A 17,893-nucleotide genomic window follows, 5' to 3' on the forward strand; every position below is an offset into this window, starting at 1 on the left:
TTTTAAAAAAAAACAAAAAAAAACTTACGTATGCATTTGTCACCATATATCAGCAACATCTATATTATCTAGTCTCTCAATCAAGGAAAACAATCAATTTACTGAAAATATCCTTCCTGTAAGAGACCAAATTCTCTAGGACAAGTCTGACTGTGCACTGCAAAAAAACAAAACTAGATCTATAATAATGTTCATATGCAGAGACTACCAAATAGAGAATTACCAGTTACCAAAGCTTACCATTACCTCAAACTGGCAGACTCTCCAACTGAGCAACATTAGCCTGCCTTGTCTATGGTGGATAGTTCTGTTTTTGCCTCTTTCTCCAAGTGTAGGTTAGAAGATGTTCATTGAGGATTTAGATTTGATAATAAGTCAATCACAAAGCTTTATCAGCATTAGTTCTGAAGACTGTCATGAGCCTTTCCCTACTCTCATGAATAAGAATGAATGGTATCTAGCAAATAGAGAGCTATGACTCAGAATTCCTGGTTTGAACACCTCTGTGCCACTATAATTCATGTAAATTGATGTAAACAAGAAAATACAAAATTCCTTTTATTAGAGACATTCTAATTTAAACATTTTTAGCTGCTGTAATGTACTTAGTTAAAAAGTCCTTCAGTCGAGAGATGTGCATCGTTTCTTTCATGGTGGTGTCTCTACTTCTCAGCTGAACCACTCCATTCTCCAGAGTAGCATCACTGATCAAGATTGTGAAGAGGACACTCATCTCATCATACCTGCCAAAGAATGAGCACTCATTACTGCAGTCACAGTATTGGTGCCTTGATGCGGCAGACAGAGATTGGGGTTATACCCCAAAGTAGTGTATATACGTTCAATTTTTCCTGTATTGTTCTGTGTCCAATAGGAAGATGCCCATTTCCTTACTTATAGCTCCTTGACATTCTCTAGTTAAGTGTGGTAAGTTATGAGATTCCTTTGCAACAAAAGGAGAATTTAATTCTGTAACCTTCAACAGGGACATTTTTCATAGTGAAGAAATGGTAACTTTTTTCTCTTCTTTATTAGATGACCAAACATACTTCGAAGGCAAACATACATAAACATTATATTTATTTTATATATATACGTATACACACACACACACACACACACACACGCATACATATTATCTTTGCTATATTAAAACAATTATTTCTTGCTGCAAACCTTTATTATTGTTAAGAGAAAAGCACAACTGAATTTTTAGCTCCCTAATCTATTTATATCTTGTAGGTAGATGTGAACTAGTTGCAGACACCTTAGCTGGCATGAGCAATTCTTATACAACAGGACTGCTTGGGAGAACGAGAATTACTCAAGCTGGTATTGATTGTAGGGCTGGGTTCTATCCAACAACTATTTTAAATCAAAATATCTTAAGACTTAAATGCAGAAGTCAGGCAAGAAGCAAAATTGGACGTAAACTGGTTCAGTAGATTTATGATTCATTTTTGGAAGTGACAGTTTGCAGATGGGATTTCCTGAATGGGTTATTATTAGCAACTGAAGAGCAAAAGAAGTTGAAGTATGAAAAATAAAATTGTACTGAAATACCTCATTTTTAAAGCAAACTAATTCAAGAGTTTTATGTTGTTAGCCATATCAAGTCTCATTCTGTGTTTTAGTAAATATCTTCAGTCATTTGGTTACTGAATTTTATTTTACACTGAAATCACATTCATTTTTGCTACTTTAAGAAGAAAATATAAAGTCAGGGGGAAAGGCAACTTCCCTTACTTTGCATAGAGTTGCTCCAGAGGCATCTGCATTGTTTCAAGATACCCAGGCCACACAGAAATTCCATCCTCTATCAACTCACTGAACAGCCCCTGACACACCTAGAAAAAGAGAGTCATTAGAGATATAAAATGCTGGGAGAAGAAGCGATACAAAAGAGAGTATCTATTTGTTAGTGACGCTCATTTATAACATTTATATAATGAACAGCAATATACACTCAGAAAAAGAGCACTACTGATAAATCTTTTTTATATATAGTTTCCCATAATCCTATCTAAATAAAAAGGTCTTCCATCTTGCATATTTCATCCCTAACTTGAAAAGTCAAGTTTTCACCTGCAAATTACCTCCCTACTATGGCTACGTCTACACTACGAGATAGGTTCGAATTTAAGGCAGTTAGCTCACTATTGCCATGTGACTGTCATCAGAGAGGTAGCTGTGATAGTCTGTAGCTTCGAGAACAACAAGAAGTCTTGTGGCACCTTATAGACTAACAAATATTTTGGGTCTCTGCCCACGAAAGCTTATGCTCCAAAATATCTGTTAGTCTATAAGGTGCCACAAGACTTCTTGTTTTTCATGTGACTGTCTTCACTGTAAATACCATTACCTCAATTTGGGGAGTACTAATATCGATATCACAATATCGTCGATACCTGATGGGTGTAGTGTCAAACTCAAATTCAGAAGTTCAATTACAGGCCAGTGTGGACACATCACATCTTAAAATCGAATTTATTAGCCTACAGAGGTGTCTCTTTTGTAACCCACAATGCCCCTCAATACTCCGCTCTGGCCACTGCTCTCAGGCACACAGGAATTAGGTAACAGGAAGACCATGAATTTCACATCAGGACCAGGAAGCCTGTGGCCATGTTTGTGGGGTCATGTTTGTTGCAGAACCTGAAAAATGTCTTTTTTTGCTATTAGCACATCTATCCATTACAAATAGCCCCAGCACAGAGTTTGTGGTTCTGTCTCTACACTTGGTATTTTTTTCTGAGCTGGCTGGTGCCAGCCGCTTACCTGCAGCACCATGTGGCAGTCAGGCTGTTGCTGGGGGATTGTGTTTGCATAAGAGGTTGAGAAATTTCTTCTCCACTGTTTACGCTTTTATGTGAGCCCCACCCTCACAGGCACCACACAGTCAAGATCTTTCCTATGCTCAGCCACATCACATGGGGAGCCCCCAACCCAATAAAAGGATATGTCTGCCGTTTGGTGCTGACCATGCTACCAGGAAGCACCATGTCCTGAATTGTGCATGGTCAGGGCTGCAAGGGCAGGAAATATTTTCAGGAGTTTGCTGCCACCGGGGGGAAGTTTCCCTCAGCAGCTAAGATATTTGGGGGGTTTGCTGCTGCTGTGGGGGAGCAGTCTCCCCCAGCGGCTAAAATATTTTGGGGCTTGCACAATGGTAGGCACACATTCATGGAGCAGCAAGAAATAAATGAGACAGAGCAATACCTTGGTATGGGCTTGATCCAAAGATCATGGACGTCAAAGAATCCCATTGATTTCAATGGGCAAAGAATTTCTTTTCAGAGTAATGGGTTAATCCCATTCCAGACCACTGATCTTGAGTGAGAAGACCTTCTTATGAAAAACACTGGAGCCCTGGGTTCAGCAGGCAAATACTCTAACAGCTTTGCTACCCCTCACCTCCCCTCCCTTATAAAAAGCAAATCACTTATAAAAGCAAGATTCCTCCTGGAAAAAAGACGTTTCCTTAACACGGCAAGGGGATGAGAAAAATGAAATGTAGAGAGATGTTATCTGCCACAGCCACTTACGGGTCATTTTTTTCCCCATGCTTCAAGTGAAAATACCCAGAATGCTACAGGGCTCAGGGAACTGCAGGATAGGCTCTGACAATACACAGCTGCAACAGTCGATGTTTGGCAACTCGTGTGTGGCACCAATAAGTTGAATTTGTGGGGAACCTGCAGGAAGTGATGATGCTCAAATTCAAATTTACAAAACTCAGTGTTAAAAAAACCTGATTTTAATAAAGTCAAATTTATGTCATAGTATAGATGTAGCCTGTGAAGGATGAAACAAACTTAGGGGTTTTTTTGTTTTTTTTTTGGTAAGTCAGTTTATTTTGCGTGCAGTCAATGTCATTATCCCATCAATAGAGCTGGAGAAAGAGTAGTCAGTAATACTGGACATTTCTGTCCACCACTGTATGCGGGATTAATCAGAGTGGAACTAACAGATGTGCCACTGCTCCCAAATTCACATGGCACCTCCTAGCATGCAGCTAATATGGACCTCATCAGGGTTTCCTAAATCCTGCACAGTGAAAATGGACAGCAATCATTGCAGTAAAACAGCACCATTTACATGAAGTAATAAAATTTATCTTGCACAAGCAGAAGGTTATAAAAACAGCAATTAAGAAATACAGAACAAAACTAGATGCAAGTCCAACTTCCATAATTTAATGCTTAGCTGCAACATACCTGTCTCAGTTCCAGTGTTGGGCCTTTTCCCACATCCAAAGCAACTTTTATTGGTGTTAAACAAGGGTGCAGCTTAAGTACCTAACAGTGGTAAAATAAATATGTTACTAGGCATTTACACCGTCAATGAAAGAGGTATGCCCAGCTCTTGATTAACTTGCCCCGAGGCAAGTTACTTACACTGTGTTTGATAATAAATGTGTTAAACATAAAAAGTAAGATTTAAGTGATTGAAAGTGAAAACCATATCAAAGTATGTTACTAAGCAAAAATAAAACATACTTAAGCCTGACACAAAGAGAAATTGTTACAAATCATATTTCTCACTGTGCTTACGTCAGATGCAATTCTTCACAAGCCAGAGCTGATCTTTTGCTTTTAGACCCACCAATCCTCCACCATCCCTCTCAGTTTTCTTCTCTCTCCCCAGGATTCTTGTGTACACTCTTAGGGTATGGAGGCAGTTTCAAAAATCAGCTGAAGACCAATTATTCCAATTATGCTTCCCATCCCTTAAATAGAATTTTCCCAGAGTGAGAAACCTTTGTTCCATTCTCCCCCACTCTGGGAAAAATACCAAATTCCAGGACCAGAAAGACTTGGTCACAAATCTTTACAGGACCAGCCACAGTTTGGGCTTATAGGTAAAATCACAACCATTTACAGATCACTGTTTTGCGCACTGGGCCATTAACTTTCATAGGTAGCACTAGTGGCTTTCACTAGAAGATCTTGATTAATAAGCCTGTGTATATGTCATATTTTAATTTGATATACAAGGATAATACATGCACACAAACAGAATATACACATTCAGGGCACTACATGTACATGAATGATATATTACATTCCCTGTTTTACATAAAGCGTATGAGTCATACATATTCACATAAAATATGGGGGTGAAGTGTCACATCACCTTTCTCAGAAGAGTTTTCTTTCCTCTTAGAGAGCACTCAGTAAGCTGCAAAGAATCAAAAAGATAAGCTAGAACTCCTTGGTCCAGATTGCCAGTCACAGCCAGCACATGAGGAATGACATTCTTCCTTCCATCTCGGCCCTGCAGGGGAAAAACCACAAGAGAAATACACTAAGCAACAATCTTCAAAAATAAATAGCATACAGAAATGAATGAGCACAAAAACCTACCAATCCCAAGATGGGTTCCTGCAACGTACATTTAAAAAAGAAGCAAATTCATAAACATGTGGCAAGTCTGTAACAAGGGAGAGAAATACCCCAACTTTTGTTAAATGTTGCCTCTGAAACAATCGCGCCAAATGCCCTACAAGAAAATAAGGCTTACACCAAGTTAGGGATTTCAGACTCTGGCAACTGGATTCAAAGTCAAGGGCTCCTCAAAGAGAATACTTTGCCAGGAGCATTTTCTCTTTTCCATCAAGAGCTCCAGCTTGAGCACTTTTGTTGATCTCAACAGTGGCAAGGGGAAAAAAAAAAGAGGTTTCTCAATTTTGTGTCAGTGCTAATGCCTTAAAGCACACATGGAAAACCAACCAGTGCAAATCCCGCAGCATTGTGCAACATGCTGAAAATAGTGTACTCAACTTAAATGATTACCACAATCTGAAATACTGTTCCCCACACTGTTCTCTTAATGTACGTCAAGTCTAACATCAACTATCAGCTCTGGAAGTGAGAGAACAGTTTGGTTTCTGTGTTCATTCTCTGCCCTATTTATCTGCTTTTGTGATCTTATAAGATCATAGCTCAAGATGACCTGGGTATAGACTACCAACCACTCTCACTGCCTACATGTTTACATGTTAATCAGCTGGATCACACCAAGGCAAGATTTGTATCTTATAATGCTTACCCAGTGAGCAACATTTTAAATTTGACAAAAGCGAGATAAACTTACGTGTAATTTTGATTTATTCCCTGGATACATTTGTAACAGTTCATCATCACCTAGACTGTGCAGCGTTTCTATTGGCTCTTTTCCCCAAGGAAAACTGTAGTACAAGTTATTTCCTTTCCTTCCTGCTTTACCTTGAAAGTCACTGGTGCTGAAGTTGGATGGGCCTATTGCAAACTGAAAATTAATGGTTTAAAATATCCATTCATTGCACACATTAACTGAATTGCAAATCATACTGATCTTAAAATATAGGTGCAATCCCCTCCACCCCCGCATATGGCCATTTAAGAACAGCTTTTATAATTCCAAAAAATCAGTTACAGCACACAAGCCCCCACATTACTCAAACCTATATGTAAATGGAGTTTTCCAATCCCCATTACAAATAACTGACAGTATTGTTAAAAATTGCTACACAGCTTCTCTACCCCATAAACAGGTTACAGTTCAGTATGGGATAACTGGCAATATCATTTATATCAGAACATAAATGCTATAAGAAACAGACAAACATTTTCTAGCTCAAAGAGCAGTAACAAATATGAAGAGAAGTATCGGAGGGGTAGCCGTGTTAGTCTGGATCTGTAACAGCAACGAAGGGTCCTGTGGCACCTTATAGACTAACAGAAAAGTTTTGTGCATGAGCTTTCGTGAGCACAGACTCACATCTTCAGATGCTGGTCTTGGAAATCTGCAGGGCCAGGTATAAATAAGCCAGAGCAAGGGTGGGGATAACAAGGTTAGCTCAGTCAGCAAGGGTGAGGCTTGCTACCAGCAGTTGATCTGGAGGTGTGAACACCAAGGGAGGGGGAGCTGCTTTTGTATTTAGCCAGCCATTCGTAGTCTTTGTTTAAGCCTGAGCTGAGGGCGTCGAATTTGCAGATGAATTGTAGCTCAGAAATTTCTCTTTGGAGTCTGGTCCTGAAATTTCTTTGCTGTAGGATAGCTACTTTTAAGTCTGCTGCTGTGTGGCCTTGGAGATTGAAGTGCTCTCCTACGGGTTTGTGTATATTGCCATTTCTGATATCTGATTTGTGTGCGTTTATTCTTTTACGTAGAGACGGTCCAGTTTGTCCAATGTATATAGCAGAGGGGCACTGCACATCTACCAATATAGTTTATGCCCTCATGTGCCATCAATGCCCCTCTGCTATATACATTGGACATACTGGACCGTCTCTACATAAAAGAATAAACGCACACAAATCAGATATCAGAAATGGCAATATACACAAACCCGTAGGAGAGCACTTCAATCTCCAAGGCCACACAGCAGCAGACTTAAAAGTAGCTATCCTACAGCAAAGAAATTTCAGGACCAGACTCCAAAGAGAAATTTCTGAGCTACAATTCATCTGCAAATTCGACGCCCTCAGCTCAGGCTTAAACAAAGACTACGAATGGCTGGCTAAATACAAAAGCAGCTCCCCCTCCCTTGGTGTTCACACCTCCAGATCAACTGCTGGTAGCAAGCCTCACCCTTGCTGACTGAGCTAACCTTGTTATCCCCACCCTTGCTCTGGCTTATTTATACCTGGCCCTGCAGATTTCCAAGACCAGCATCTGAAGATGTGAGTCTGTGCTCACGAAAGCTCATGCACAAAACTTTTCTGTTAGTCTATAAGGTGCCACAGGACCCTTCGTTGCTGTTACAAATATGAAGTGAATATCAAATACCTTTCGCCACCACTGGAGCCGCTGGCGTAACCAGTAATCTAGCCACTGTCCTGCAGTTCTGGCGGAGCTAAACCATACAAGGGAAGACATTGTCCTTTCGCCTATTCTTTAAACAATAGCAAGGGCAGCAAGTTAACTCCTTAAAAATAATAAGGGAAAAGCAAGAGATAGCATTCAAAAATTATCCAAAATGAGTACACATTTGTTCTATTTAAATACAAAAACATATTTGTCAGTTATTACTGTACCTTGTGATGTTGTCATTTTGAGGCTCAATGTCCAGTACAGGATGAAAACATACTCCAACCTGAGCCAGTCCACATGGCAGCCTCTTGTTTACCAGTTCTAAACAACTAATATACTGCTCTAGAGCTCCTGTCATGAGACAAAGCATTAACTGAAATGTTTCCTTGAACTGCAAAAATTGTCAATTATAATTAAAATGACATTCTAAATTATCTACAGAACAGTTAAACCACAGACATTTAGCAAGAGGAGAGGTCACAGGTAAAAACCAGCAAAATCACAAAGCTATATAGTATCAGAGAGGTAGCTGTGTTAGTCTGTAGCTTCAAGAACAACAAGAAGTCTTGTGGCACCTTATAGACTAACTGATATTTTGGAGCATAAGCTTTCGTGGGCAAAGACCCACTTCATCAGATGCATGAGTGTGGGGGTAGTTTCAGAGGGATATTTAAAAAGTGGGGTCCCAGTTAGAGGGAGGGCCAGAGCTGACAAGGTCTATTCAGCAAGGTGGAAATGGCCCAGTAGCAACAGCTTATCAAAAGAGGAAAAAACAAGTCAGATCAGACAGGGGGATGTGAGCCTTTGTCAGAGTCTAATGGGGATATATTAGCACCCAGAGCAGAGAAACTGCCTTTGTAAGCTGCGAGCCACTCCCAGTCTCTGTTTAATCCTCTCCATTTGATTTTTTAATTTTTTTTTTTTTTTTGTTTCAGAACTGTCACCCTTAAACCTGCCACTGAGTGTCCAGGGAGACTGAAGTGTACAGGCTTCTGTACATTACCATTCCTGATGTCTGATTTATGTCCATTAATTTTTTTTTACGGAGAGACTGTCCAGTTTGGCCAATGTAAATTGCAATGGGGCATTGCTGGCACATGATGGCATATACTATATTAGTAGATGTGCAGGTAAAGGAGCACCTGATGGCACAGTTGGTGTTAAGTCCTGTGATGTCACTGGCATAGATACGTGAGCAGAGTTGGCAGCAAGGACTGTTGTAGGGGCTGGTTCCAGGCCTAGAGTCACTGGTTTGTGATTTGTAGTGGCTGGTGAGGATTTGTTTAAGGTTGGCAGGCTGTCTGCTCAATCTGCTCAAGACCATCCCTATAAAAACACAGGAACAGATTTATACAGACACACCCCTTGAACCCAAACCAGGTTTATTCTGCCTGCTACCCAAGATCCATAAACCTGGAAATCCCGGACGCCCCATCATCTCAGGCATTGGCACCCTCACCACAGGACTGTCTGGGTATGGGGACTCCCTGTTTAGACCCTATGCTACCAGCACCCCAGCTTTCTTCGAGATACCACCGACTTCCTCAGGAAACTACAATCTATTGGTGACCTTCCTGAAAACACCGTCCTGGCCACCGTGGATGTAGAGGCCCTTTTCACCAATATCCCACATGAAGATGGACTCCAAGCTGTTAAGAACATTATTCCTGATGACACCAAGCCACCAATGGTGGCAGAGCTTTGTGACTTTGTCCTCTCCCACAAACTATTTCAGATTTGAGGACAAATTATACCTTCAAATCAGTGGCACTACTATGGGCACCCGCATGGCCCCACAGTATTGCCAACATTTTTATGGCTGACCTGGAACAACGCTTTCTCAGTCCTCATCCCCTAGCACCCTTCCTTTACCTGTGCTACGTTGATGACATCATCATCTGGACCCATGGGAAGGAGGCTCTTGAAGAGTTCCGCCATGACTTCAACAGTTTTCACCCCACCATCAACCTCAGCCTGGACCAGTCCACACAAGAAATTCACTTCCTGGACACTACTGTGCACATAAGCGATGGTCACATAAATACCACCCTATACCAAAGGCTATGCTTATCTACACGCCTCCAGCTTCCATCCAGGGCACACTACATGATCCATTGTTTACAGCCAGGCACTAAGGTACAATCGTATTTGCTCTGATCTTTCAGACAGAGACAAACTTCTACAAGACCTTTACCAAGCTTTCCTCAAACTATAATACCCACCTAAGTAAGTGTGGAAACAGTCTGATAGAGCCAGAAAGGGACCCAGAAGCCACCTGCTACAAGACAGGCCTTGCAAGGAAAACAAGAGAATACCACTGACCATCACATACAGCCTCCACCTAAGGCCTCTCCAGTGCATCATCAGTGATCTGCAACCCATCCTCAACAATGATCTTTCACTCTCACAGACCTTGGGAGGCAGACATGTCCTCCCCTATAGACAGCCTGCCAACAAATCCTCACCAGCCACTACAAATCACAAACCAGTGACTCTAGGCCTGAAACCAGCCCCTGCAACAGTCCTCGCTTCCAACTCTGCTCACACACGTACACCAGTGACATCATCATAGGACCTAACACCAACTATGCCATCAGGGTCTCCTTTACCTGCACATCTACTAATATAATAGATGCCATCACGTGCCAGCAATACCCCATTGCAATTTACGTTGGCCAAATTCGTTAGTCTCTCCATAAAAGAATTAATGGACATGAATCAAACATCAGGAATGGTAATGTACAGAAGCCTGTGGGGGAACACTTCAATCTCCCTGGACACTCAGTGGCAGATTTAAGGGTGACAGTTCTGAAACAAAAAGAATTTCAAAAAATCACATGGAGAGAGAAATCTCTGAGCTGCAATTTATTTGCAAATTTGACTCCATTAACCATGGATTAATTAGAGACTGGGAGTAGCTTGCAGCTTACAAAGGCAGTTTCTCTCCTCTGGGTGCTAATATCTCCCCATTAGACTCTGACAAAGGCTCACATCCCCCTGTCTGATCTGACTTGTTTTTACCTCTTTTGATAAGTGCTGTTGATACTGAATACTGAATCCACTTTGCTGAATAGACCTCTCCAGCTCTGGCCCTCCCTCTTACTGGGACCCCATTCTTTAAATAGCCCTCTGAAACCACCCCCAACTCATGCATCTGATGAAGTGGGTCTTTGCCCATGAAAATTTATGCTGCAAAATATCTGTTAGTCTATAAGATGCCACAAGACTTCTTCTTGTTCTCAAAGCTACAGACTAACACAGCTACCTGTCCCATACGTTACAGTGTTTTGCATGCACAAGCTCTACCATTTGGACTGCCGTTTCAGAGATAAGTGGCAGAAAATTCCGTTTTCACAGGCTTGCCTCTTATGTTGAGAGCAATTAAGGGGTGCCTGCACTTTCAGGCAACACAAACAGTGATATTCTCAGAGGGACAGCTGCATTAGTCTGTATATGTAAAAAGGAGAAGTCCTGCAGCACCTCGGAGACAGATCTATTAGGGCACCCAATACCCACCTAAGACAGATCTATTAGGGCATAAGCTTTTACGGGTAAAACAGAATATTGTTCATTTGGTGGTGATGAGAATAAGAACATACCATGAAGAAGGTCCTCTCGAAGAATCCCAGAAATCCCTAGCACGTTCTCCACAGCTGCAGCTATCTGCTCTTTGTTTAATTCTTTATTCTGGAAGAGCTCACGCAGGGCTCTAACTTGTATGACAGGGAGAGCCTCCCCGGCTGGAAGCATGCCTGCTGCTGAAGCACGATGTAGTAGAGAATCCGCTGCAAACACTTGCTCTCTAGCATCCACCACGTAGGCCCACCACTGAGCTGCCAAGTTCTTCCTCAGCTCCACCCCCAGGGGGCCAAAACCTGGGTGGCAGCCCCTCAGGTAAGAGTCCCAGCTGAGCGCCTGCTGCTGGTCCCCTCTTAGAAAGTGCCTCCTTAGGCAGACGTCCAACAGCACCTCGCTGCCCTCCCAGGGCTGCCCCGCTGCGCTGTTGCGGGCTTCCCCCGCATAGGGCCGCCATGGAGCAACTCGGGGCCCCAGAGCAAACCTGGGGGGCCCCACCTTCACCCCAGAGATCCACCCCACAGTCTCGGGGCGCCCCACCTGCAACCTAGGGGTCTGCACCTGCACCCCACGGGCCCTCCCCGCAGTCCTGGGGGGCCCCCCCGCAGGGGCGCCCAACTTTTGCCTCCGTTGGATTTTGAAGGCGCCCAAGTCAGACCCCAGAGGCCTCCCTATCAGGGGCCGCGTGGGCTCATGAACCCCCACCCGAGCCCTGGCCCACAGCCTGACCCCAGTGCAGCAGCTCAGCACCATGGTACCGAGAAGACGTGAGGTGGAAGGCAGGGGAAGTATAAAGGAACCCCCTCCCACTCCCCAGACGCGCAAAAATAGGAAGGGGAGGGTCAGTTTCTGGACGCACATGCGCCCTGGGTTGGAAACAAGCAACGCAGCACTGCGGCAAGAGAACCCCCGCTTCCTAACGCACGCGGAAGAACGCTCTGGGACGTACGCGCCGGGCCGTGTGAGACAACGCGCTCGACGCATACGTAATACTTCCCCTGCCCCTCACCCCACGGCTGAGCCCCAGCTCGCCTGACTCCTTAGAGCTGTGACAACTTCCGCTGCATCTCCCCCCGCGGCGCAGACGGGTGGTTCCTGGCTCTTTCCACCGGCTACCGCTTCCTTCCAGGAATAAGCAGGGGGCGTGACCTCACTTACTCCGCCCCCAGCAAGAGAGCGCGATGGGGGGTGCGCGCCCCCATAGAACTGGTAGGGACCGTGCGAGGTCATCGACTCCAGTGCCCTGCAGTCTTAGCAGGACCAAGCACCAGCCCTGACCAATTTTTTTTAAATCTATTTGCCCCACACCCTTAAATGGCCTCCTCAAGGACTGAGCCCACAAACTTGGGTTTAGCAGTTTGTGTCGCTAGCAAGTTTACCAGCTGTAGCTTTCAGTTAGCCGGCGGGGGGACAATGCACTACTGTACTCCCCAGATTATACCCATCCCAAAAACTGGGCAGGTATTGCTGTCCCACTTGGGGGGGTGTCTGTGCCCCCACATCTTGGTACCCTGCCTTGCTAACTGCTGGGAGGTTCATGGAGCTTTAAATGTTTGCTATTTGAAATGCCATTTTTATACCTGAATTTGATTTTTTTTAATTAAAAGAAATGCCCAACAGCTGTGGTGTTTTACAAACTGGGACAAAACATCTGTCTTGGCTAGGAAAATGCCTTAAAGCATAGGTCATTGTGAATGGAGCACTTGGAACTGTGCTCCTATTCAGAGATGGCTTGTGCCCTTAAGAGCTTGCAGTTGATGGCTCTGATCCCACTCTGAAGCCCCAGTGGAGGCCATGGGTCTCTATGCGAATACCTGTCCAGCACCCATATGAATAGACCAGATTGTATGTATGAAACCTGAGGTTACTTCCTACAGTCCTGAGGCTGTTGTGTAAACATCTTCACCTGTTACGAGAGATCACAGCATTTTTTGACAACCCTTCTCTGCCAGCTCCATCATGGACACAAATTCAAGCATAGACAAATGAACCAGGAGCTGGAATCAAATCATAACTTTCCAAACAGGATATGGGTGATGACAGCTGTGGCCCACTGGACTTGAATACAAATGGATTTACAGAATGAGAATCAGGCATGGTGCTCTGAGTCCACTAGACAAATGAGGTGCAAGGCCTGTGGATGTACAAAGCCGTGTATGGTCGTACAGACAGGTGATGGGGCGATGCAGTTCTGGTCAGAGCAGCACTGCTATATGTGAAGGCCTCTAACAGAAAGCTTCCTCAAGCAATAAAATGGTTAAAACAGCACAGATGAGACCTAATGTTCTGTTATACGTCTGCGTGGCTGAGTTGAGAGTTTATTTGCTAATGAGCTCCCTGTTGGCAATCTGACTCAACAGCATGACTGTGGAAATTTCCATACATGCAGTATTTGCTACATCATGGATTTAAACTAGTTCCACGAGACAGAGCTTAAAGAGGAGTAAACATATAATGTGCTGCTGTGCATGTTCTGAGAAATTCAGACATGTTCAAATCTCCATGATTTGGAATAATCCCATATTTATTTTTTTACCACAGTTGCCACCTTTATAGGCTGAAAGAGCAACAGTGAAAATAAAAGAACAAGAACTGTTACTGGGTCACTAGGTCAGCCTGATGAGTTACACTGCTCAACAAAAGAAATCCAGTTTAACACTCAATCCACAATAGGATCTGGACTCCTGCTAGTTATAATTATCAGAGGGGTAGCTGAGTTAGTCTGTATTTGCAAAAACAATGGGCAGTCCTGTAGCACTTTACAGACTAACAGATTTTTTGGAAGATAAGCTTTTGTGGGCAAAGACCTACTTCATCAGATGCATGATTTTGTATAAGACATGTTATACTCTCCCAATTGAAAGAGGAAACTGATTTGCCCAACACCGCTACTCTGGGACACACTCTCTCCCCTGAAATTTACAAATCTAGATCAGGCAAGATATACAAGTACATGGGAGAATAAATGAAAATGTAACACATTTAGTATCTTTTAAATCTGTGCCACCATGGACAAATTAACTACCATTATGAGGTAACAGGGAAAAAGACTGGTTTAGTAACCCACATCACAGCCTAGGGTGAGGGAGTGACTAATCCCAGGAGTTCTATAGCAGTTTGTGATGGCTGTCAGCTTCTCTGTGACAGTACAGGAAGAGCCAGTTTTAAAAAGCCTAGATTAATTAAGTGCACAACCTGTGTTGGTTGCTACCTTATGGTTGCTGGCAGGTATGTTTCCAGCCTAGGACCAGGAAGATCTCAACAAATCTCTTCTAAATAGCACAAAAACTCTTCACTGGAGTACTTCTCCCAATGCATTTCCTAATGAACCTCCCCTATCAAGTTATGACTTGTAATTGCTAATTTTCTGTACATTTCTTTATAGCAGGCAAAACAAACATGTAACTTGCATTTTGCTTCAGGCTAAGGAAGGGAGAGAGGTCATTGGTTCGTTGATTCACCTTTGTTTAGTTCTATGTATGTCTGCTTTTCAATTTTATACAAAGAAGAAGGAATCATGATTTCTTGTTTAATATAATTAAGCAAAATACATTTTGTAATTAATCAAAACAACATTTAAATTTATCTATATCTTATGGATTTTTAACTATCATGCAAATTCATAGATTCCTGTAAAGCCTCAGTGGTAAACCATAGGTTTCAGATACTTGTAGGATTTGTATACATATTCCAAGGACTGACTCAGTCCTTCACCTTTCAACTATACATTTATCTCCTTGGCCTTTATTTTGAGGGACAGCTTAGGAAGACTGCATCCACATCCTTCAAACATCTTTAGGGCCTTAGTGAAATGGGTGCAGTAAGGATCACTGTCCTGGCCCCAAACTGTTATACTGTAATCTAAAAAGACCAAGAAAATTAAAAACCTTGCCAACTAAAATAAATAAATGGAAGAGAGAAAATAAAAAGCTATTCAGAACAATGACAGATGTTTAGTAATGCCGTGTTTTGTACTGAAGTGGAGTAAGTCAGGTTGGAGAGTAAAAAGGGAATTTTCGAGCAACAAGAAATGAGGAAAGGGAGTTAACAGGGTATGAGAGGCTGGTGATTCATAATAGGCAGGCACAGAAGTCAGGGAGCTCAGAGGGAATGACCCACGAATGTCAAGACAAACAACCCATGAATATTTTATCCTAAATTTTAGGTTGCTCATCAGTGTGTTCTGGGATAAGATTGTCAAACCCCCAGGTAAAGTGTGCACTTACACACAGCCCTACCTAGGAGTACTGCAGATGGGAATCCCCACTTCCTTTGTGCAAACACCCAGGGCCAGAAAGAAGGTTTCATGTCTTTCTCGGGGGAAGGACTGTATTGTGGCACCAAGGAATTGGACTAGTTCATGGAACAGAAGTTCTACTAACACCTATGTTATACTAGTCAATATATTCATAACTGATCTGGGAAAAGGGAGCGAACAGCGAGATGACAAAATTTGCCAACCATAAAAAAATTACTTATGAATAGTTAAATCCAAAGGTAACTGGGAAGTTACAAAAGGATCTGACTATACAGGTGGCTTGGTGGCAAAATGCCAGGTGAAATTCAACATAGTCACACATACATATAAAATAAAGGATGTCCAAATTAGCTATTACCCATCAAGAAAAATCATGGAGTAATCATGGACTGTTCTCTGACAGCTGCTCAGTGTACAGCAGCAGTAAAAATGCTAACACTGTCAGGAATCATTGGAATAAAAGTAAATAAAACAGAATACATAACAATGTGCAGATTCTTACACCACTAATTCTACGCACTTCTGGTCACCTCATCTCAGACTTTGTCTAAATGAGACCTTACAGTTGACTGCAAATATGCAATTCTACCTCAATGAAGGAGGCCAATGGGAGCATTTCTTCCATCAACCTCCCTTATGCCTTGCAAAAGGAGTTGACTACTGACTCCAAAGAAATCAATTTCTCACATCTTTATCAGATGCACAAAAAAAATCAAACTCCAGAAGATGAACCATGAATGGCTTGATCTCCAGGTAAGTACAGACATACCCTCAGAACATGTATTATTTGGATAAGGTGTAGAGGACAATAAAACTAATTTGGCAGGAACAGAACTTCTGTATTTGGGGATTTAAAAAGACCATGGCTGGGTCTACATGAGCCCCTTCCTTTTGAAAGGGGCATGTTAATGAGGTGGTTCAAAAGATGCTAATGCGGCACTGCAATGAATATGCAGCACCTCATTAGCATAACGGCAGCCACAGCAGTTCTAAAGTGCAGCTCTTCGAATTGCGCGCCGCCGGTGGAGACAGGACCTTCCGAAAGGACCCCCCAGTTTTTGAAAGCCCTTCTTCCTAACACCAGATACGAAGAAGGGCTTTTGAAAACTTGGGGGGAGGGTCTTTTCAGAAGGTCCCATCTCCACAGGCAGCACGCGATTCAAAAAGCTGCACTTTCGAATTGCCGTGGCTGCCATTATGCTAATGAGGTGGTGCATATTCTTTGCAGTGCCTCATTATCATCTTTTGAACCCGCTCTTTAACATGCTCCTTTCAAAAGGAAGGGGCTCGTGTAGACACAGGGCATGCATATTCAGTTTAGAAGAGAGACAGAGGCAGCATTTGTTAAAGAACACTAAAAAATCACCAAAATATGTAAAATAAGTTTTATTTTCACCTTCACATAACAAGTAGTAATGAAAAAATGGCCAAGTTTAAAAACAAAAATACTTCAAACACAACCCAAGCATCTTGTGGTTCTCATTGCCAGGGAACACTGAAGGCCAAAAGTGTAACATTCCAAAAAGTTTGTTGTTGTCAGCTAAGTACATAAATTAACCTATATATTTGAGTATGTAACTGCATGCTCCAGGGATCCATGCATCTCTTCCTGCCGAGGACTGAAACTAGGTGTTAGATCATGGTTTTTCAAACTGGATGGCATGAAGACATTCCAGGGGGGCACAAGGGGACCCCCCCCCTCCAATAAAGAGCCAGCCTTTGCTTCCAGCTCAACCCCTGCCATCATATGGGCAACCTGGTGTAACTGCTAATGAAAAGCAGGCAGCCAGTGAAGACCCACATGGGGTACGTCTACACTAGCCAGCTACTCTGAAGTAGCCGGCACGTCGAAATAGCACGCATAGTGTCTACATGCGCTGTGTGCTATTTCGATGTTGAAATCGACATTAAGCAGCTAGACATCGAAATCGCTATTCCCATCTGAAGATGGGAATAGCGCCATACTTCAACGTTCAATGTTGAAGTAGGGCATGTGTAGATGATCTGTGTCCCACTACTTCAAAATAGCAGGGTCCTCCATGGCAGCCATCAGCTGAGGGGTTGAAAGACCCTCTGTCCAGCCCCTGCAGGGCTCTATGGTCACCGCGTGCAGCAGCTCTTAGCCCAGGGCTTCTGGCTGCTACTGCAGGGTCCATGCTGCGCGCCCAGGCTCTGCGGATCTCATGCTGTGCAGGCCGAGTGTGTCTGGGAGCGGCCCTTTAAGGGAGCAGCTTGGGCTTTGCTGGCCCCTTATTTCGATGC

At 43.1% G+C, this 17,893-nt stretch overlaps 1 protein-coding gene across 1 annotated transcript; it reads right to left on the reverse strand.

Annotated features, from left to right (window-relative positions):
* Positions 1 to 6: 6 nt before the first annotated feature.
* On the reverse strand, positions 7 to 12,333 carry POLG2 (DNA polymerase gamma 2, accessory subunit). The gene is made up of 8 exons (XM_075014536.1): positions 11,397 to 12,333; positions 8,022 to 8,148; positions 7,774 to 7,879; positions 6,097 to 6,270; positions 5,137 to 5,277; positions 4,218 to 4,298; positions 1,747 to 1,847; positions 7 to 743 (listed from the first exon to the last, which is right to left on the reverse strand). Exons 1-8 carry the CDS (start codon positions 12,232 to 12,234, stop codon positions 578 to 580), a joined length of 1,734 nt encoding a protein of 577 aa, XP_074870637.1. The 5' UTR covers positions 12,235 to 12,333; the 3' UTR covers positions 7 to 577.
* Between the last annotated feature and the right edge of the window lie 5,560 nt (positions 12,334 to 17,893).

This window comes from Carettochelys insculpta, chromosome 20, assembly GCF_033958435.1.
Source record: "Carettochelys insculpta isolate YL-2023 chromosome 20, ASM3395843v1, whole genome shotgun sequence".
Lineage (NCBI taxonomy): Eukaryota > Metazoa > Chordata > Testudines > Carettochelyidae > Carettochelys > Carettochelys insculpta.